The 21,989-nt window shown below is 41.7% G+C and overlaps 1 protein-coding gene and 1 long non-coding RNA gene across 3 annotated transcripts; one reads left to right on the top strand and one right to left on the bottom strand.

Moving 5' to 3' along the window:
* Positions 1 to 392: 392 nt before the first annotated feature.
* plekhf1 (pleckstrin homology and FYVE domain containing 1) lies at positions 393 to 21,700 on the bottom strand. Of its 2 annotated transcripts, XM_008123331.3 has the most exons (3): positions 21,413 to 21,700; positions 10,652 to 10,875; positions 393 to 3,768 (listed from the first exon to the last, which is right to left on the bottom strand). In XM_008123331.3, exon 3 carries the CDS (start codon positions 3,753 to 3,755, stop codon positions 2,949 to 2,951), a length of 807 nt encoding a protein of 268 aa, XP_008121538.1. In that variant the 5' UTR covers positions 3,756 to 3,768; positions 10,652 to 10,875; positions 21,413 to 21,700; the 3' UTR covers positions 393 to 2,948. The 2 variants fall into 2 exon arrangements, with proteins under 2 accessions (XP_008121538.1, XP_003229359.1); XM_003229311.4 differs by lacking the exon at positions 10,652 to 10,875.
* LOC134294928 (uncharacterized) lies at positions 6,523 to 7,595 on the top strand. The gene is made up of 2 exons (XR_010001538.1): positions 6,523 to 6,681; positions 7,102 to 7,595. It is a non-coding gene; the product is annotated as an uncharacterized LOC134294928 (long non-coding RNA).
* Positions 21,701 to 21,989: the final 289 nt, after the last annotated feature.

The following is a 21,989-nucleotide window of genomic DNA, read 5'->3' as shown; positions in this document are numbered from 1 at the left end:
GAATCTATTTGCTGTTTGTATACAGTTTCTTCTAATTGTCATCAATTCTGATAGGGAATTGGCAACAATCCCTAAGACCGGAAGCAATAAACACAAATTCCACAGATACCGCAATAATGTTAAAGTTCACATCTGTGATATATGGACGAGAGAACCTGCTTTCAAAAAGAACTCAGTTTATAGCACCATTCTGTTCAGAAGTGGCAAATGTTTAGCACGTAACTGTAATTTAAGAAAGTAAATTAAAATAATTGGCCTTCTGGCCTAGACAAAAAAGGCAGGAGCACCGACAAATTAAGTTCGGAAATTAGTGTTTCAAAAAATACCTTCCCGTAATGGTGACAAACATGGCACTTATGGGCGACAATCTTCACAAACAAGAAGCTGAGAAGTCGGTGCCTGTGTTATTTTATTATTCTGAAGAGCGTAAATAAAACAAAAATATGAAAGCTAAGGAATATTAGACATTCAGGTTCCTAATATAGTACCACTGTTAGGAGCCAGAAGTTTATTTTATAAATGGCTGAGAATATGTTTACAAGCATCCATGGTTAGAATTCTCTTAATATCTGCTTCTGCATCAAGCTGGCCCTAAAGAGCTCATTCTTTTGCTAAAAGCTTAATATAATGGCTTTGAATCTTGGAACAGAATACTATTAAAACCCTAGATTAACTTTACAGCCACGTAAATATAGGTTGGGTATCCCTTATCCAAAATGCTTGGGACCAGAATTGTTTGGGTGTTTTTTGTATATGTATACAAATGAGTTAACTTGAAGACTGGATCGTACTCTAAACACAAAATTAACGTATGTTGCAAAGGTAAAGGTTTTCCCCTGACATTAAATATCTGACTCTGGGGGTTGGTGCTCATCTCCATTTCTAAGCCGAAGAGCTGGCATTGTCCATAGACATCTCCAAGGTGATGTGGCCACAAGCATGACTGCATGGAGAGCTGTTACCTTCCCACCGGAGCAGTACCTATTGATCAACTCACATTTGCTTATTTTCGAACTGCTAGGTTGGCAGAAGCTGGGGCTAACAGCGGGTGCTCACTCCACTTCCCGGATTCGAACCGCGACCTTTTGGTCTGCAAGTTCAGCAGCTCAGCCCCCACCAGGGGCTCCTTCATATATGCATAGCTTGAATGTAATTTTATACAATATCTTTAATAATTTGTGTACATACTGTATATACTCGAGTACAAGCCTAGTTTTTCAGCCCTTTTTAGGGCTGAAAAAGCTCCCCTCGGCTTATACTCGAGTGAGGATCCTCGCTGGCTTATGTTCGGGTCGGCTTATACTCAAGTATATAGGTAATCAGACTTAGACAGTCTTATCTTATTAAAGTCTTATTATTATTATCATAAATTACAATTTTATGTAAACATTCAAAAACATTTAACTTATTGATGCCTCAAATAATGTAATTGTATTAGTATCTATATTTATTTTTATTTTTGAAATTTGCCAGTAGCTGCTGCATTTCCTACCCTCATCTTCTACTCGGGTCAATAGGTTTTCCCAGTTTTGTTAAAAAATTAGGTGCCTCAGCTTATATTCAGGTCGGCTTATACTCGAGTATATATGGTAATAAAATTTGGAGTGCATTGAAGCATGTAAAAGCAAATGTGATCTATAGTTCTATAAGTCACCATAATGCCCTGGCCATGTTCGATGCTATTTGCTTTCAGAAGCTAAGCAGGGTCAGGCCTACTTAGTATATGGGTTGAGAAACCACTAGGGGTGCATCTATACTGTAGAATTAATGCAGTTTGACACCACTTTTAACTGCCATGGCTCCATGCTATGGAATAACTGGATCTGTAGTTTTACAAGGTCGTTAACCTTCTCTGCCTCACCAAACTACAGCTTCATAGCCTTGAGCTCTGGCAGTTCAAGTGGTGCCAAACTGTATTAATTTTACAGTGTAAATGCACCCTTGATAACGCTAAGAGAGCATCTTGCTTGAAACCGTGGAGAGTTATTGCTCAAGTCAAAGCCCAGAAGGCAAGGCTAGATAATAAATAACAGTGTCCTATGTTTTTCAGAAAACTAGATTCCTTCCTCATATATGGCTTGGAGCATTCGCATGGCGATACTTCCTATTCTAGAATGGGAGAACTACGTCAAACTCCCAGACTAAAACAATGCAGCCTTCCCTGGTATATTCCACAGGTTTTTAACTGCATTGAAATCCAAACCGGGACAGTGTCAGCAGTAAAAATAATTGCAAGTCTCAGCAGGATTGGAAAATGTTCATTATTATCTGGCATATTCTGGACCAAAATACAATTCTGCCTTTGACTTCCTTAAAAAAGCGACACGAAGTTTTGGGCTATGATTTCCACAATCCAACCCTTGGTCATGTTAACCTGATAAGCCCTCCCTTTGTCATGGAATATTATGCTATGTAATACAATTTTTGTTTCTGAGTTATAAATGTCATTTCCTATTTGGTTCTATCATAAAAACATGGAAAAGGTTTATCAAAACTACAAAAATGAAGTTTCCGGAGTCTAAAAACTACTTTCAAAGTAAGTACCACACAATTAAACAGGAGTAGCACTTTCAAACCAGGAACCAGAAAAAATCAAATTTTGTTACATAGTGCTATGGAATTAAAGGTAAAGGTTTCCCCTGACGTTAAGTCCAGTCGTGACCGACTCTGGGGGTTGGTGCTCATCTCCATTTCTAAGCCAAAGAACCGGCGTTGTCCATAGACACCTCCAAGGTCATGTGGCTGGCATGACTGCATGGAGCGCCGTTACCTTCTCGCCGGAGCGGTACCTATTGATCTACTCACATTGGCATGTTTTTGAACTGCTAGGTTGGCAGGAGCTGCTATGGAATTAAACCGCATAATTATAAAGTTACTCCTCTGAAAGTACATTAAGGCAAATGTGTGTGCTTTGGAAAGAAGAACAAGGTCCCCAAAATTAATTGAGGTCAACTGTGGAACGATGACCAAGCCACGTCCGATGTGTAAAATTCGGCCTCCGGCGACCATTCCAGTCGATCCTCATCGGATCGGTCACTATCGTCCCCGCTGGAAGGTTCATAGCCAGACAAAGGAGATGGGACTCGTTTTGACTGCTCTTCAGCTTCCTCTTTCTCCGCCATTAGCTGTTTATAGCACAGATTGCAAACCCTCAATGGCTTTGGGGAGAGCCGGGGCATGAGAAACCGCTGCCTGGAGCATTCTCCGCATACAACGAAGCCGCACTTCCGACAGTGGTGCCGCCGAGTAAGAGCTGAGAACTTGGTTTGTGTGCATCGCATGCAGATATCGGTGGCCTTGTCAGGGATCCATGGGGCGGCGTGTTCGGTGGGGGGTGGCTGGCCCGTCTTGGACAATAAAATGCGGATACACTCCTCCAAGTGGCTGATCCATTCTTTCCTCTCAGTCAGGGAAGCGGCCGACACCACAAAAGACTTCTTGGCCGTCTTGATCATCCACCGGTTCTTCATCTGCAAGGTGTCTGGCAACGTTTCCAAGGTGACTTCGTCCAGCGGTATGATGTGCTGGGAGCTGTACTTCCTCTTGCTGATCACAATGCTCCCGTAGACGAGGATGTCGTTGAAAAGAAAGAAAATCCGTGGCTTGGCCTTTTTGCGGCATTCTTTGGTCAAGATCCCTTCACCCAGGAGGACTCTTCCCGGCACAGCCAAGGGCTGCCCAGAGGTGCCAAAGCAGCTTTCCACAGCGGCAATGCGCTGGCTGTTAATCTCAGTATTCGCCAGGTGGTCTACCATCTTGGATGGTCACCTAAGGGGAAAAGAAGAATATCAAACAGAAAATGTGAGTTTTCCAAGAAATAAAAAACAGAACTGTGAATTTTTCTAATCCTTCAAATAACACTATGTAATACAATTTTTGTTCCTGGGTTATAAATTGTTATAGGTTGTAGATATAAATAAATAGAAGCTTTACTACAGTTTCTGAACCAAGATATATCCTGCAGTATAATAAAGTGTCACTCAGGCTTGTGCAAGAAGTAACAGTATCTTTACTTCAGTTCAAAAGATCAAACAGGGCAACAATATAAACAGTAGTCTTTCTGAATTCACAGAGGGAATAAACAGTCCCTTTAAACTGTCTTTAAATATGCCTCATTTCCTTCTAATCAGGCTTTGGAGAGATGGCAGCCATTTCCTTTCCTAGTCAGCGCTATCACTCTCCAAGGTGAAAGTGGCAGTTAAAACCATTCATCTCAGCAACAAGCTAGAGACAGTAGCCAATCAGAATTCTGGCTCCTGGCTGGCTCAGTCAATCAGCTATTGACACATGCCTTTCCAGACAAGCCATTACATCATGGTGTTATTTTACAAATCTCCACATAAATGTCATGTCCTACTATAGTTTTTCAATGAATGTTTGATAAATTTGTTCTGATAGTGGTTTCCTCTGCCTTCCGCAATCTAAACAAATTTAACCAAGTAAACTCTTCAACAGGTTTGCTTCAGAGTTGCCAGAAGTCGGAAATGACTTGACTCAACAACAGCAACAAAACAACAACGTTCTCAATACAGGGATTCAAGACAACACACACATTACACTATATAACACGATTTTTGTCCCTGGGTTATAAATGTCATTTCCTAATTGGTTCTGTCATAAAAACATAGAAAAGGTTTATTAAACTGCACCAACTTTGTTTTTGTAGAAGGGACACCCTGCAGCACATTTTGCTGTGCTTTTTCAAATGGTTATCTCATTGAGTCTCAACCAATTCAATATATCAGTATATATGTGGCAGCTGCAAAAACAAAGTTTCTGGGGTAGAACAACTACTTTCAAAGGACCGCACAATTAAATAGGAATAACACTTTCAAAACAGGAAAGGAATTTTTTCAAATTTTGTTACATAGTGATGTTAGATTAAAAATAAGATCAAAATGCATATACAGTAGAGTCTCACTTATCCAACATTCTGGATTATCCAACGCGTATTTGTAGTCAATGTTTTCAATACATCGTGATATTTTGGTGCTAAATTCGTAAATACAGTAATTACTACATAGCATTACTGCGTATAGAACTACCTTTTCTGTCAAATTTGTTGTATAACATGATGTTTTGGTGCTTAATTTGTAAAATCATAACCTAATTTGGTGTTTAATAGGCTTCTCCTTAATCTCTCCTTATTGTCCAACATATTCGCTTATCCAACGTTCTGCCGGCCCGTTTATGTTGGATAAGTGAGACTCTACTGTATGTGTTATTTTCAAGCAATTAAACCATCCATACTGGTAGCTTATATTTTACAATTTTGAATAGTTTTGTTCCCAGAAGCTCACTTAACACTCCCAGACAGGATCAACTGGTCCTAGACTTAAGAAAACACTCTCCTAGGCTTAAAAAAACATAGCTTCACAACACACATTATAGGGACAGCATGCAGATATGGACAGGCTGAGTCATTTCCTCATGCGCAACGGTAATCTGAGCTTTACAAAGAGCACACATGTGTTCCTAAAAGTACACACAACACTTAATATAATTTCATTCACCAGGAAACATAAGAGCTCAAAAACTAAAGATCAGAAGAGGCCCAAGTTCCTTTTCTGCAGGAGCTTTTTAAAAAATCCAACATTGCTGTAGTTTTGTGTATGTAACATACTCTTCCTTGAAAAGCTAAGGAACTACTGGGCAACTTCTAGGAAATGTTTTAGGAGAAGAGAAAAAATTGCTAGCAATCTCATGTTTCCTACATGTGGCTCAAGAGTCATTATCACTATCAGTGGAAGGAACTCAAGGAAAGTCCATGAGTTCATATTTGTTTCATGTTCAAGTTCTATGTTGTGACACAACTGGGAAATATCTCAAACCAACTTGCCTTTCTTTTGGTGAAAATTCAAAGTATATAACTTTTTGGTCCACATTAACAGCAAAGTAGCATCACAGAACTGGTAAAAACTGACCAAACAGTCTATTTGTGACTCTAAAGAGAACCACAGCCTATTGTAGACTGGTGCAACTCAAAGTGGTTGTCCGTGGACCAGTCGTATTTTGCAAGCTACTGGATCACAGTCTATGAAGAATGTCCAGGATGAAAAGAAATTGTTCTACTGTACTTAATAGGCACACATTTGGTGCTGGACCTCGTACACTGAGAAAATAGGGTTCTCCACACAGTACACCTTAAGAATAGGTCTCTGTAACACATGCACATGCTCCAAAATGGCTGCTACAAGGAAAGACAATCCCCCCAAATCACAAGTCTGTCACCCATAAAGAAAATTGCCTTACCCAAGCGGCAAATATGGTATCCTGTCAAACTCCAAATCCAGGCATAGGTTGGATCTACACTGCTGTATAATGCATTTCCAAACTGCATTATATGGCAGAGTAGATCCAGCACTGAACTACATTGTATGATTCTACACTGACCATATAATGCAGTTCCAATATATTATATTATTATATATTATGTACCGTATATACTCGAAGATAAGCCGAGTTTTTCAGCCCTTATTTATGAGCTGAAAATGTTATGATTGAGCCTCATGGCTCTGCTTCTGGCAGACGTGGACGTAAGATACTCTCGAGGAGCGAGAAAGAAAGAGGCTGCGAGATATCTTTGCAGAACCATCTGACGAAGAGTCTTTTAAGGGGTTCACGGAGAGAATGGAGGAAGAGCTGGTTAGCTCGGAAGAGGATGAGATGGATTGGACTCGGGTAAGGGAGGAGTTGGGTGCCACTGGCAATAATGGGATGGAAGATGAATGGGGACCTTCAGGATTAGACCCATGGACAAGCTGGAGGGATGGGACGGGATCCACAGCTGGGGATGCTGTGGGGCGTAGTCAGAGGTGTTCCAGCTCTGATGAGGAAAGTGATGAGGAAACGCCGGGGTTAAGGAGGGCAGCTGATAGTGATGAGGAATTGTAACTGGCATAAAATGAGGCTTGGGAGCAATTGCAAATTGCGTTGGGCAAGGTAATCTGGACGAACGCTTGGGATCTGTGTGGGACGCTTTCCTGAAGACTGGTGTGTTTTCGTGTGCTGATACGTAAGTTGTTTTGGAATTTGGGTTCAGACGGCGGGAGGAATTGTGTGGGCTTTTGTTTGTGCAAAACCTCTGCTTAATCTCAATAGCTTTGACCTTCCGTCGTCTTCTTGACGGACGCCATCTGCTACTCTGGATTTACGGACTGAAAACTGACTACGGGCTCGCTTTCTCCTATTGAACTTGGAAAACTGCAAACGTCTGATTCTGCCTCTCGACCTACGGAACGAACTGGGACTACGCTACTGCTTCAATCCTTGGCTGCTGAGTTTGTATTGGAAATTTGCCTTGCTGTGTGAAGGAGTGACTCCTAGTTACTCAAAACATAGTGCTGGCAGCAGAGAGGCATCTGCTGCCAATTAGTTGCATTCTTTTGAACTCTTTGTTTCCCAGCTTCTGTTTGTTTATCCCCAGGCTGAAGCAAGCTGTTTTGATTTTACCCGGATTAAACTCCGGTTTAATCCGGTTTATCTTTTGAACGTTTTTCTTGCCCCTTTTTGTTTTTAAAGGCTAAAGTTGCCTTGCCCTTGTCTTTTACGGGCATTTTGAGTTCTGTAAATCCAATAAACTCTGTTATCTTTGATCTTGTGGCGTTCTGTCCTTGACAGAAAAAGCCTCTCCCGGTGTTATGGTTGAGCCTTCGGGCTCCGGTAATAGAAGAAGGGGTCATAAGACTCCTCGAGAGTCAGACTCTTTCGAGGAGCGTGAAAGAAAACGGCTCCGGGATTTGTTTACAGACCCGACAGATGAGGACTCATTTGAGGGTTTTTCGGAGGGTTTGGAGGAAGAGATGGCCAGCTCGGAGGAGGACGACATGGAATGGACTCGTGTGAGGGAGGATTTGGGTGTTGGGGAAACAGGCAATGAAAGCATGGGAGGTGATTGGCGGGTTGCAGGATCAGACCCATGGACTGGCTGGAGGGATGGAGCGGGATCCACAGCTGGGGATGCTGTGGGGCGTAGTCAAAGGTGCTTAAGCTCTGATGAGGATGATGATGTTGGGGCACCTGGAATTGGGATGGCAGCTGACAGCGATGATGAGCTTGAACTGGGATAAATTGGGGTTTGGGACCAATGTCTAATTGCGTTGGGCAAGGTAATCTGGACGGACGCTTGGGCTTTTGTTGGGGAACTTCCTGAAGACTGGTGTGATTCGTTACTGGATACATAAGTTTACCAAGGACACTGGGCATCGACGGCGGGAGGAACTGTGCGGGGTTTTTCTCTGTGCAACTTGTGTTTAATCTCGATAGCTTGGACCTCCGTCGTCTTTTTGACGGACAATATCTACTCGCACTGGATTGACGCTGGACTGACTGACTTCGATTCCGGATTATCCCTTCTGCTGGCTATCGGTGAGACCTTTGGATTTCTAGACGACTACGCTTGGCTATTGACCTCTGGACCGGATTGGGACCCTGCTGACTGCCGTTACCTTGACTGCTGTGCCTGGACCTGGATATCGTTGGCCGCTGAACCTTAAACTGAATCCTGACTACGACCACGCTTTTCGTTCGCTGCAGGAAGGAATAAACAAGCCTGGTTTATTCTCCTGCTGTTTCTGAGTAGCAGAGAAGAATCTGCTACCAGTCTGTTGTTTACATTCTGACTCCTGTTGATCCTCTTTTGTTTGCATTGTTTGCCAGGCTGAAGTAAGCACTTTTGATTTAATCCGGATTATACTTCTGTTTAACCCGGTTTATCCCTTTGAACCGTTTAAGCTCAAACTGAGCTGTTTTTTGTTACTTATCACACTGAAGTCAAGTGTTTGCCCTGTTCTTTGTTTCCTACGGGCGTTTTTAGTTCTGTAACCTCAATAAACTGAGTTTTGTTTTACTCGCTGGCATTCTGTCTGTGACACCTGGCTTATAATTGGGTCAAGGTCAAGCCAGTAGAACCTGGAGGCGGGTTGCTTGTGATATATGATATATTTATCTCTCACCTTACCCTCCCTTATCAGTGTTTTCTTTTCCAAAGTCTCCCTCGCTCTGCAAGTCAGGATATATATATATATATGTGTGTGTGTGTGTGTATATATATATATATACACACACACACACACACACACACATATATACATATATATATACACATATACCCATTAATCTTATAGAAGCATTTTTCCCCGAAATATTTGTTAATCTCTGCTACAGATATATAGACATTTCCCCCTGCAAGCCTTTGCAATCCCTATGTACCTTTATATTTGTATTTATCTATCTATATACATTAATTTTATATATGAATTTCCCCCTCATATGTTTGCAAGTCTTTGCAAATCCTATAAACATATAGATATCTAGAGATATCAATGTACCTGTATATCTGTATCTGTGTGTATACATTATTTTATATATGAATTTTTGCCTCATATGTTTGCAAGTCAATGCAAATCCTATACAGATATTATTATCCACATAGAGAGAGGTCTAGATAGATATATATGAATATAGATATGTAGGGCTTGCAAATATTGCAGCGGAAATGCACGCGCGTACACACACACACACACATAGATTTCTAGATAGATATAAACATAAATATATAGGGCTTGTAAATATTGCTGGAGGGAAATGCACACATATAGAGAGAGGATTTCAGGGGAAACGCATATGTGAAATTAATATATATAATTATAGATCTATATCTAGCTCTGCATTGTTTATATAGGCATTGAATGTTTGCCTATTACTATGTTGGAAGCCGGCCTGAGTCCCCATGGGGAGATAGGGCAGGGTACAAATGAAGTTTTATATTATTATTATTATTATTATTATTATTATTATTATTATTATGTTATTGTTAATACCATATTGTTTTTTGTTGACTCTACTTTTCCACTTGTAGAGCAAGTTTACTGTTTTTCTTTGAAATATGGTAAATATTGAAAAACTTTTAACCTACTGATGCTTCAATATAATTTCATTGGGATCTATTTTCATTTTGAAATTTACCAGTAGCTGCTGCATTTTCCACCCTCGGCTTATACTCGAGTCAATATGTTTCCCCAGTTTTTTGTGGTAAAATTAGTTGCCTCAGCTTATATTAGGATTGGCTTATACTCGAGTATATACGGTATATGTTAATATGGCATTGAATTATTGTCAATTTGGAAGCCGCTCTGAGTCCCCTTCGAGGTTGAGATAGAGTGGGGTAAAAATACAGTAAATAAAGAAATAAATATGCAGGTGGAACACAAGGATCATGGGCTCTGGTGCCATTTTGAAAAACAACCGGTGGTGTAGTGCAGCGATGCCGGGCTGCTTTGAGGGTGAGCTTGCGGTCGTGACAAACTCACTTTCCCGGCATCAGTCACTCTGATAATAATTTGATCATTTAGGAGACCAAAAAGAAAACCACTATGAAGTCATTTCACTCCTATGAACATAATGACTCTGTGCACTCCAGAGCAAAGGGAGACTGGCGCATGAAAGCCCTTTGTAAGGAAACTAAAACTACCCTCCTTCTGATCTCAGTGCTCATTTGAAGTAGGAACACACAGCTTTAAAAAAACGGCAACTCCAATTATACAATAGAGAGAGAGGAGGAGGGAGAGAGGGTTGCTGGTGAGCCAACCTTTTATAGCTATTAGACAGCAGTTGTTTTCATGAGTGCTCTTAGCAGGGGGCTTGTGCTAACCTTTTATCGCGGAATCCATGGGGCTGATTAGTGACGCTGGACTTCTCCCCTTAGAATGGAAATGTTTGGAGCGTCACATGTGAAAGCATTAATTGCATGCCTTGGTGCCAGCTGAAGATGAAAGGCAGGGGAAGAGGTTGGTCTGAGATGCAGGTTCAAAGCCATTTGGAACTAGCTCTCTGAACAGTCGGGAGCACTTTGCTCTCCGTTTCCAAACTCCAGTCCTGGAAAAGAAGGTGAAGAAAGATCCTGCTGGAACTGGACCAAAGGTACATTAGGTCCAGAGGGACAGCATACTTCTCACATCATATCTGCAATATTTACACACGCTTCCAAGTTGCCAGGACTTCATTTATTCTGCTGCTTTCAAGCTACGCTTCTAAGTTGATATCTAAGTGTGTGAGACTATCCCATGAATTTCAGTCCCTTCCTCTGAAATATAGCCTAGAGAATCTGGTACAGCGTATCCCCGAGGGGGGTTTCAGGGGTCGCCAAAGATCATCAGAAAACACATATTTCTGATGGTCTTAGGAGCCCAAATCCCTCCAGTATTTTCTGTTGGTCATAGAGGTTCTGTGTGGGAAGTGTGGCCCAATTCTATCGTTGGTGGAGGTCCAAATGCTCCTTGATTGTAGGTGAACTATAAATCCCAGCAACTACAACTCCCAAATGTCAAGGTCTGTTTCCCCCAAACTCCACCACTGTCCACCTTTGGGCATATTGAGTATTTGTGCCAAGTTTGATCCAGATCCATCATTGCTTGGAGTCCAAGTGCTCTCTGGATGTAGGTGAACTACAACTCCAAAACTCAATGCCCACCAAACCCTTCCAGGATTTTCTGTCAGTCATGGGAGTTCTGTGAGCCAAGTCTGGCTCAATTCCATCATTGGTGGAGTTCAGAATGCTCTTTGGTTGTAGGTGAACTATAAATCTCAGCAACTACAACTCCCAAATACCAAAAACAATCCCCCCTGACCCCACCAGTATTCAAATTTGGGTGTATTGGGTATTTGCGCCAAATTTGGTCCACTGAATGAAAGTACACCCTGATATCAGATATTTACATTACAATTAACAGTAGTAAAATGACAGTTATGAAGTAACAGCAAAAAATAATGTTATGGTTGGGGGTCACCACAACATGAGGAACTGTATTAAGGGGTCGCAGCATTAGAAAGGTTGAGAACCATTGATCTGGTATTTAGTGGCAGCCTCCCATCCAAGTACTAACCAGGATTGTCCCTGCTTAGCATCCAATATCGGAAGCGAACCTGATGGCTTCGGTTTATTTAGCCTCTATTTCTATTTGTTTTAGTCCATGAAAATGTGAACTGCTGCTCTTGAAGCTGTGGTTCTTGCACAGAATAAGGCACAAGCTTCTCACATCTTATATCACCTCCTAGCAGTGGTTTTTATCAAAACTAGACGTAGATTTCTAGCCACTTCTAATTTCGTTTTCTGAGGTTCCTGGGTAGGAAGCCTTCAAGGCTGCTGATTTCTAATCTAGTTGACCACTATTACATCCTCAATCTTGGTCCCTGCCAAATGCATCTTGAAAGCCTTCAAGCCGTTTTAACTCATGGTGACCTTAATGCAAACCTTCCTGTCAAGATGTGTTAGAAGGTGTTTGCCTCCAAAGCTTCTGTCCAATGCCCAAACAACTACACCACACTGTTCAGCACAAGCAAGTGATGTTCAGGGAGGAGTCAAAGAATGGCTGCATTTCCTTGTCATTTCAAATAAAACAGGAATCTTGGCTTATTGAGCCACAACAAACATGCAGCCCATTTGCTCCTATTTTCACCCTCCACCTCTCACACACGCAGGTAAACAAAAGAGGCAGCAAATACTTTGTTTGATGGCCAACCCAGGATTTATTGTAAAGCCTCCCACTAAGAAACCCTGGCTTAAAACAATCTTGTTTCAATAAGGAAAACATGGTGCCCAGTTTGGAGGCATCCTGCTAAACCTGCCATGATCATCAGATGTATTTGTTGTCTTGAGCAGGAGGGACCAAGTGGGACTGTACGTACCTGTTGTGAACATAACTGTGGTTCAATAAAACAGGATATTGTTTCACAGTGATGTGTAAATTGAGCCAATGTATCACAGTGTGCATCAACATTATAAATGGAGGCTGTAAGTTTATTAAAAGGCAAATAAAGGTTTCCCCTTGACATTAAGTCTAATCAGTCCGACTCTGGGGAGTGGTGCTCATCTCCATTTCTAAGCTGAAGAGCCAGTGTTGTCCGTAGACGCCTCCTAGGTCACATGGCCAGCATGATTGCATAAAGCTCCGTTACCTTCCTGCTGAAGCAGTATCTATTGATCTACTCACATTTGCATGTTTTCAAACTGCTAAGTTGGAGGAAGCTGGGGCTAACAACGGGAGCTCACCCCATCCTGCAGATTTGAACTGCTGACCTTCCAGTCAGCAAGTTCTGAAGCTTAGCGGTTTAACCCGCTGCACCATCATGGCCCCTTGTAATGGCCCCATGACATTAATGGAAATTATTGCAGCTTATTTCTATTGGATAAAACTGTCAGAGTCATTCCAAGCCAATTTAATTACACTATGAAACAAAATCTGAAAATGGTTCTGGTTTGAAAGTGTTATTTCCTGTTTAATTGAGTGGTTCTTACTTTGAAAGTAGTTGTTCAACTCCAGAAACTTTGTTTTTGTGGCTGCTACAAACTATGTTGGATTGGTTGAAACGTGACGATGAGATATTTATAGAAAAACTATAGCAAAATGTGCTGCAGGATGTTCCTCAAACACAAAGCTTTTGCAGTTTAGCAAACCTTTTCCATGTTGTTATGATAGAACCAATTAAGAAATCACATTTCTAACCCAGGAACAAAAATTGTGTTATATAGTGTAATCATAATTCCCATTAATGAAATATCACGAATTTTGGAAGGATGTCAGGGGAATAATAATTTTATCTGCATATTATAGTTGGTGAAAAGCTTAATATATAATATGATACTATTGAGATGATCTCAACGAGAAAGCAGGAGAAAGACCTATGTCAACCATTCCAGCATTCTTCAGATGTTATGACTATGTGCTGACTAGTGGCAGAACCTGTGAGAAGGAATTGTTAGAAGGAATTCCAAATTGGCGGGTTGGGAGCCACTGAATAAATGTGCCACTGTCTTGTAAGGCCATTGTGCAATTCCATGCAACTAGGGCAAAAGTTGATCTAATCCTAAAGGATGGCAATAATTGAAGAAGATGGCTGGGATTGTAAAACAATTGGCCACTGATTTTGGGTCAAGCAAAAACCAGGATGCATTTTAACAAGGGAAGGGATACGCAAGCAAATTCAAACAGGAAAAGGACACAAAGGACAAGAATAGTGTGAGTCAGCAGGTTTCAGAGCAGACACGACTGAGCTGAGACAACAGTTTTATCCGGCTTTTGGAAATCATTTGCCATGACTTTTTACCAAGTCATGGGCAGGCCGCCCTCTTTCTTTCCAAATGTACTTTTGCAAACGCTACAGCCGTGATTTATAGCCTGGCTTCAACATGCATTTTGTTTTTTAAAAAGGCAAACAAAACATGATTTGGGTTGTAACTGTTTCCAGCGATCTTGAAACAAATGAAACACATTGTAAACACATACTTCCTCCCTTAGCTTAATGTATTCAGTGGGGCTCATTCAGCATGTAGCTTTCTTTAGCCAGTCGGATTTCAAAGGGGAAAAGGCAAACAAGTTTGCCATTGTATCCTGACCACACAGAATACTGTCTTTTCTAATGTCACAAGGGAAAGAAGTCAAAGCATGTCTTTGTGCTGCAGAAACTCAACACAACAATCTAGGAGACAACAGGCGACACCAGGAGAACATGTATATTGGACTAGATTGTAGCTGCACAGGAACGAACGCTCCCCCAAAATCCACCCATTCATAGCATGAATGTGGGTCTAGAGTTCACGCAAAGCACATTTGAGGTTTAATTCCTCTAATGCCTCTTAGGACATGGACAGTCATATCATTTTATGAATCAACCCCAGGGAATAGATATAGCAAATATCTGGCCTACAATCCCATGAAGCCCCAATTGGCTTCATGAATGTTAAGCAGTTGTGTGTGCACATACTCGGGATAGATGGAAGTCCAGTCTGCCCTTCACATTTTTGGGTTTAGGGTCACAGGACCCTATGAAATTGCTTTTTTATTACCTGGGGGCACACCTCTCTAAGAATCACTAGCTCTTTCAATTGGAAGTTTACCATAGAACTGCACTGGAGAACCTATAGATTCTTAAAGAGGAGTTCTTTCTAGAAATCTTTAGTTGTCCAAAATGACTACAGGAAATTGACTATCAATTCTGGCAATCAATGGGGAGAAAGATGTTGCAGGCAGATCGGCCTTACATCCAGAGTCATGTCTGTTGTTAGGTTGTAGTAAAACATCTTCAGCAAACAATGCAATAAACTGGGCAGAAAAAGAGCAGGATTCTATTATTGCATTTACCATTGAAACCATGTATGCCTGCCTACAACAAGCAAGACAAACAGCAGCTGCCTTCAGCATCTGAGAAACCGAGGATCCACAAGCAACAAAACAGCAAGACAACAGAGAAGCCTGCCTCTCCAGTTATGCCCAGAAACATAGATAGACCTGCAAGTTTGGCCAAAATGGAAACCACAAGAGAAGTAGAAGCTGGTGAAAGAAAAAGCCAGTGCTACATGTATTTTGGAGAAAGCCTTCACATGGTCTCCAAAAGGTTCACAATATTATTCTTTACTTGCGTAATGCTCACTTGATCTGGTTGTTTCATTAACAAGGATACACATTTAGTTTTTAATAAAAGGTTATCCAAAATGCGTTGAACTGCCCCTCTTTTTAATCCCAATCCTTTCCATTCTCTTTTTGCTTCTGGCCCCAAATGTAACCATGGGAGGAAGCATGAAGGCCAAGCCCTTCTCGCCCATTGAGGAAGATGTCAATGGGGTGGAGCAGCTGACCTCTGTTTCACCCAGGCACTGACTTTCCTCCCCATCCTCTGCCCTGAACAAACAAAGGCACTTATTGACCCATGAAGACTGCATCCTGGACTGGATCCTGCCACAACAGCAAAGTGGCTCAAATGCAAGGGACGGAGAAAAGTTTCCTAACTCAGCCCCTCTAACACTGATGTGCCTAACAGCCCCATATCCTTTTTTCAATCATCAATATGATTAGCTTCAATGAACTCAATGAGATTTGCCAAAGTAGACATCTACAAGACTCCTACTCTATGGCAAAAGAGCTCCTCTTTGGGGAGCCGGAGGGCCCAGATTTGGGACCAAAATGTTTTGATTTTATATTGTACTACCAATATCTCTACTGCATAGCAGAACTGCTGTGGCCTCTGAAAGAGAGAATAGTAGTCAGCATTTGCTGGACTTTAATCCCCTCCCTGACTGCCACCCCCCCCCCCCATTATGTTTTCTAACTTTTTGGACTGAAGCCTTGATGGGCAGGATAATTATTAACAACAACAAAAAAAAACCACAGCAGTTATTGCAATGCAGTAGTTAGACTGCTGAACTAGCATTTGGGGGATCAAGTCACTTTTGACCTTTGAGGACTATAAGGAGTCTCTTGGCAGATTTATTCAGAGGAGTTTGCCTTTCTCAGAAGCCAAGAGAGTATGAATTGCACAAGGTCACCAAGTGCAGAAGTGCAGCCTTATCCTTACATAGCCGGGACAAGAGGGAGCAGCACTTTAACCCCAGGTTCCTCCTCTATATTAATGTTGGGCAATCTATGGCCCTCCAGGTGTTGTTGGACTTAATGCCTCACAATCCTTTATCACTAGCTAAAACTGATGGGATCTGCAACCCAGCAACATCTGCTGTTGTAGAACAGTCAAGGACGGCAATTCTGGCCTGGCACAGTGTTAGAGCCAAAAACAGAAACTACACCTGCATAGCTTAGTTGTCTTTTTGTTTCTGAACTACTTCCAAAGAAATAATAGCATGGCCTTAGTGTACAAATCTGATGAGTCAAAGAAGGGAGTCTTGGTTGGAGCATTCCTGCGTGTGACACTTGGAGCCATGACTCACAACCTCTGGGCAAGGAATCCCTTTGTATTTCTGCAGGTTTCCAAAGAAACTCCTCTGCGAACTAAGTAGGACTGAACATGAGTCATGAGCAGACCTTGGGAAAGTTAGCTTTTTGGAGCACAAAGCTTCTGGATTCTGTAGTCCACAAAAAGCTACATGTTCAAGTTTGGGACTCATGAGGATAGCAACAATCCTTTTGTGGGATTCCCCGTTCTCTTCTGATGGGAGTAAATTGGTTCCAGAACTTCTGCTTCTAATTCACAACCAATTTGATGAATTGCATGGCTTTGTGGGAATGTGAACCTTCTCTCTGTGTGGTCCGGATGCCTCCGAGCCTGTTGTGGATGGAGACCCATTTGTGCCAAATTCGACAGTTGTTATAAAAATGTGACAAGGAGGTCATAACTTGAGATTCACTCCCACATGGGCTCCATTTAGCCCATTTAGCATTTTAACACTCACTTTAAATGCAATTTATTCCTGTATTGCTCCTCTTGAAGACAGATTTCCACATACAGGATCAAGGTCATAGTGGAGTGAAGACTAGCAGGGTCAAAATTCAGGACTTTTTTTAAGTAATAGGAACAAACACAATGGAGTAGTAACCTCATTAAAAGTTCTCTATCTTCTCATCCACTTGATTTCCATTGGGTTGGAATAGATTTCCATAACACTATATAACAAAATTTGAAAAGATTTTCTGTTCCTGGTTTAAAATTGTTACTTCCTATTATCTGTGTGGTCCTTACTTTGAAAGTAGTTGTTCTACTCCAAAAACTTCATTTTTGCGGCTGCCACAAACTAGGTTGAATTGATTGATACTAGCTAAGATATTCATTGAAAAGCTATAGCAAAATGTGCTATAGGAAGTACCGCAAAAGCAAAGTTTTTGCAGTTTAATACACTTATTCCAAGTTTTTATAGTAGAACCAGTTAGGAAATTATGTTTACAACCCAGGAACAAACATTGTGTTGCATAGTGTAATCTACTCCAACATAAAACCACAACACCACATTGGCTCTAGCTCAGTGATTCTCAGTCAGATGTTTTGGCCTTCAACTCCCAGAAATCCTAACAGTTGGTAAACTGGCTGGGATTTCTGGGAGTTGTAGGGCAAAACACCTGGGGACCCACAGGTTGAGAACCACTGCTCTAGCTTGTATACATTTGGGCTTTGCAAATATTAGCCTTTTCCCATTTCACGGCCTATCCAGTCACAACAACGCCCATCTCTATTTTTGCCAACTAACACCTCAAGATCTGGGTGCACCATGACAATGAATTAGGAATCCACACTCAACACAACAACAAACAACAAATCCTGTCTTATACCAGACATGGGCAAACTTTGGTCCTCCCTCCAGGTGTTTTGGACTTCAGCTCCCACAATTCCTAACAGCCGGAAGGAGTTGAAGTCCAAAACACCTGAAGGGCCGAAGTTTACCCTTGGCTGGTCTATATTTACCAGCAAAGTTACACCAAACCTGCATTAACCAATTCCTATACTGAATACCAGCACAGCTCAACAGAAATGGATCAGTGGCCAATGTCTGTGGCTAACAACCTGTTGCATAATTCCAATGTGAAATGCTCTGTTTATGGATGAAATTTATCTCGTCTTATTACTAAAATGGTAAGAGTCAGGAGGGATCTCGAGGTTGTCTAATCCAACCTCCTAACAATGCAAGGAATCATTTTTTAAAAATACTCCTAAAATGCAACCACCTGATATTAGTTTCAAAACTTCCAAAAACAGCAAGAGTCCACCGCCTTCTGGGGCCCATTCCACACAGCTGAATAAAATCCCACATTTTCTGCTTTGAACTGGAATGTATGGCAGTGTGGACTCAATTCAAAGCAGATATTGTGGGATTTTCTGCCGTGATATCTGGGATATAGGGCTGCGTGGAAGGGCCCTGAGATGAAGTCATTCAACTGCTCTTTCGTCACTTCCACTCACAGGAACATTTCTCGCTTTTCCTATTTCTTAATGAACCGCCAACAATAGAAAAAAAGGAGTTAAAGCAGACTTAAAAGGCTACAAAATTTTCCAAATGTATTGGAGGTGAATTAATAGGAGCCAAAGGCCTCAATGAACAGGTAATGAAATGAATATTGATTCCTATCAGGCAATGGACTCTAACTCCCATCAGCCCTAGGCAGCAGAATATGTAGTTAAAACTGTATGTGGGTGAAACATCAGGAGAGGTTGTTTCTGGAACATGGCCATACAGCCCGGAAAACTCACAACAACCCAACATTGAATTCTGTTTTAATGTTCATATATTTTAAGGTTTTGACTTGTGTTGTATCGGTTTTCCTGTAAGCCGCTTTGAGTCTCTTTTTGGCAAAAAAATGGTTTTAGTAACAACAACAACAATAATGAAGCTGCTGTCCAACATCTAAAGCAGGGGTCCTCAAACTTTTTAAGCCGAGGGCCGGTCCACAATCCTTCGGACTGTTGAGGGGCCGGATTATCATTTGAAAAAAAATATACAAACAAATTCCGATGCACACTGCACATGGCTTATTTGTAGTGCAAAAACAACAACAACAACAACAACAAGAACAATGAAAGAACAATACATTATTTAAAAATAAAAACAATTTTAACCAACATACATTTATCAGGATTAACATTCAAACTAAATATTTATCCAGGCCACTCCCCCATCTATATACTACTACTACTACTACTAAATATCATCCTTATCACATCATAATCATGTTTCTGCTATATTTATTTATTTATTTATTTATTTTACAGTATTTATATTCCGCCCTTCTCACCCCGAAGGGGACTCAGGGCGGATCACATTACACATATAAGGCAAACATTCAATGCCTTGACATAGAACAAAGACAAAGACAAACGCAGGCTCTGAGCTGGCCTCGAACTCATGACCTCTTGGTCAGAGTGATTGGTCTCAGCTGGCTGCAGCTGGCTGCTCACCAGCTTGCGCCACAGCCCGGATTTCATACAGTCATAGAATCCTAGAGTTGGAAGAGACTTTGTGGGACATCTAGTCCAACCCCTTCCAAGAAGCAAGAAAATTGAATTTAAAGCACCCCTGACAGATGGCCATCCAGCCTCTGCTTAAAAGCCTCCAAAGGAGAAGCCTCCACACTCTCCAAGGCAGAGAGTTCCACTGCTGAACAACTATCTCTCACAGTGAGGAAGTTCTTCCTGATGTTCAGGTGGAATCTCCTTTCCTGTAGTTTGAAGCCATTGTTCCGCGTCCTAGTCTGCAGGGCAGCAGAAAACAAGCTTGCTCCCTCCTCCCTGTGACTTCCCCTCACGTATTTGTACATGGCTATCATGTCTCCTCTCAGCCTTCTCTTCTGCAGGCTAAACATGCCCAGCTCTTTCAGCCGCTCTTCATAGGGCTTGTTCTCCAGACTCTTAATCATTTTAGTTGCCCTCCTCTGACCAAGGCAGAATAGAGGGGTAGCATGATTCCCCTGGATCTAGGCACTAGGCTTCTATTTATACAGGCCAAAATCCCATTGGATTTTTTTTTTTTGCTGCTGCTGCTGCATCATATTGTTGGTTCATGCTTAACTTGTTTAATTTGCAGCTTTATATGAAATACAAAAAGGACGTGAACTTTGCATGCCTCTTTGACCTCCATAGTATAAAGACGGGGTATAATTAAAACAATCCCTATAATTACAGCGCAATCACAGTGTTTTTCTACTACAGCTTTGCCCTATGGAACCAGGGTATTTGTAGTTTTAGTGGTGTGTACTTCACGAAACTACAAACTCCAGGATTCTATGGGATATCGCTAAGTCAAATAAAGTGGTATCAAACAGCTTTAAAAAGTTACATTTTGGGCCCTGGGAGTTACAATGTTGGGAGTTAGCACCCAAAGGGCAACTTTCCCAAACTCTGCATAATTATGTCTCATAATAATAATTATTAAATAATTATTTAATTATTAAATAATTATTTAATGTTATTATTATTAATTCAATATAATCATTAATAATTAAATATTCACTTCAAGAATCCAAATAGGGATTCTACATGTATGTTTGACATTACAGTAGAGTCTCACTTATCCAAGCTAAACGGGCTGGTAGAACCTTGGATAAGCGAATATCTTGGATAATAAGGAGGGATTAAAGAAAAGCCTATTAAACATCAAATTTGGTTATGATTTTACAAATTAAGCTCAAAAACATCATGTTATACAACAAATTTGACAGAAAAAGTAGTTCAATACTCAGTAATGTTATGTTGTAATTACTGTATTTACGAATTTAGCACCAAATTATCACGATATATTGAAAACATTGACTACAAAAATGGCTTGGATAATCCAGAGGCTTGGATAAGTGAGACTGTACTGTAGTAATAATCGAATATTATTATATTATTATTATTATTATTCGCTCCTCCTCCAATAAAAAGGGCGCAATTTTTGACATAGTTAGCAATAGTTTACCAGCCCTGGACCCCCTTCCACACTGCCATATAATCCGAATTATCCGCTTTGAATCGGATTATATGAGTCTACACTGCCATCTAATCCAGTTCAAAGCACATGGTTTTTATACAGCAGTTATAATCCGGATTATCTGCCTTGAATCGGATTACATAAATCTACACTACTATATAATCCGATTCAAAGCGGATAATGTGGATTTTATATGGCAGTGTCCAACTTGGAGAACTTCTTGGCAAATGTTACCTCCTCGTGACTCTCCTGCTTCTCCTCCCAATCGCGACCCGATCCTTTGCCGCTCATGCGAAGACAAGGCTGGGAGGCGCCCGGGATAGGCTCGCTCCAAGCCCGTTCACACGGACGCGCAGTTAAACCCGCATTCGTCCCGCGAGGAAGCCCTTCCTGCCTTCCCTCTGCTTCCGCCTCCGGAGTGCGAGAAGTATCCCTGGAACGTTCAAACTCCCCAACATTCCACGGGCCCCGCCGCCGAACAGCCAATCAGAGCGCCGCCTCCCGAGCAGGACCGTCCGGTTCTGGGACGCTCCGAGCGCCAGCGTGCCTTTGCGAGAGGCCACGCCCCCGAAAGCACGCGGCGGCCAATCACGGCGCGCGAAGCCGAGCCCGGAGCGTCTGATTGGGCCAGGCGGGAAGCGGAGCCACGCCCGGAAAGAACCGAAGTGAATCAAAGCAAAGGCGTCGCCCGCTGAAAGCTTTGGGGAGTGCCCAGCACTGTCACTGCCTGGGAGTTGTAGTTTGGCAGGGTCTAAAAGCCAAAGTGCTGGGGCCTCACCAAACGTTACTACTCTCAGGAGTTCATGGCAGA

This window comes from Anolis carolinensis, unplaced genomic scaffold, assembly GCF_035594765.1.
Source record: "Anolis carolinensis isolate JA03-04 unplaced genomic scaffold, rAnoCar3.1.pri scaffold_31, whole genome shotgun sequence".
Lineage (NCBI taxonomy): Eukaryota > Metazoa > Chordata > Lepidosauria > Squamata > Dactyloidae > Anolis > Anolis carolinensis.
Note: the sequence above shows the minus strand (reverse complement) of the source record. Positions and strands in the feature narration are given on the sequence as shown.

Coding starts and splice junctions, on each gene's coding strand:
- plekhf1 (XM_008123331.3), bottom strand. CDS start 3,755: ATGGTAGACCACCTGGCGAATACTGAGATTAACAGCCAGCGCATTGCC.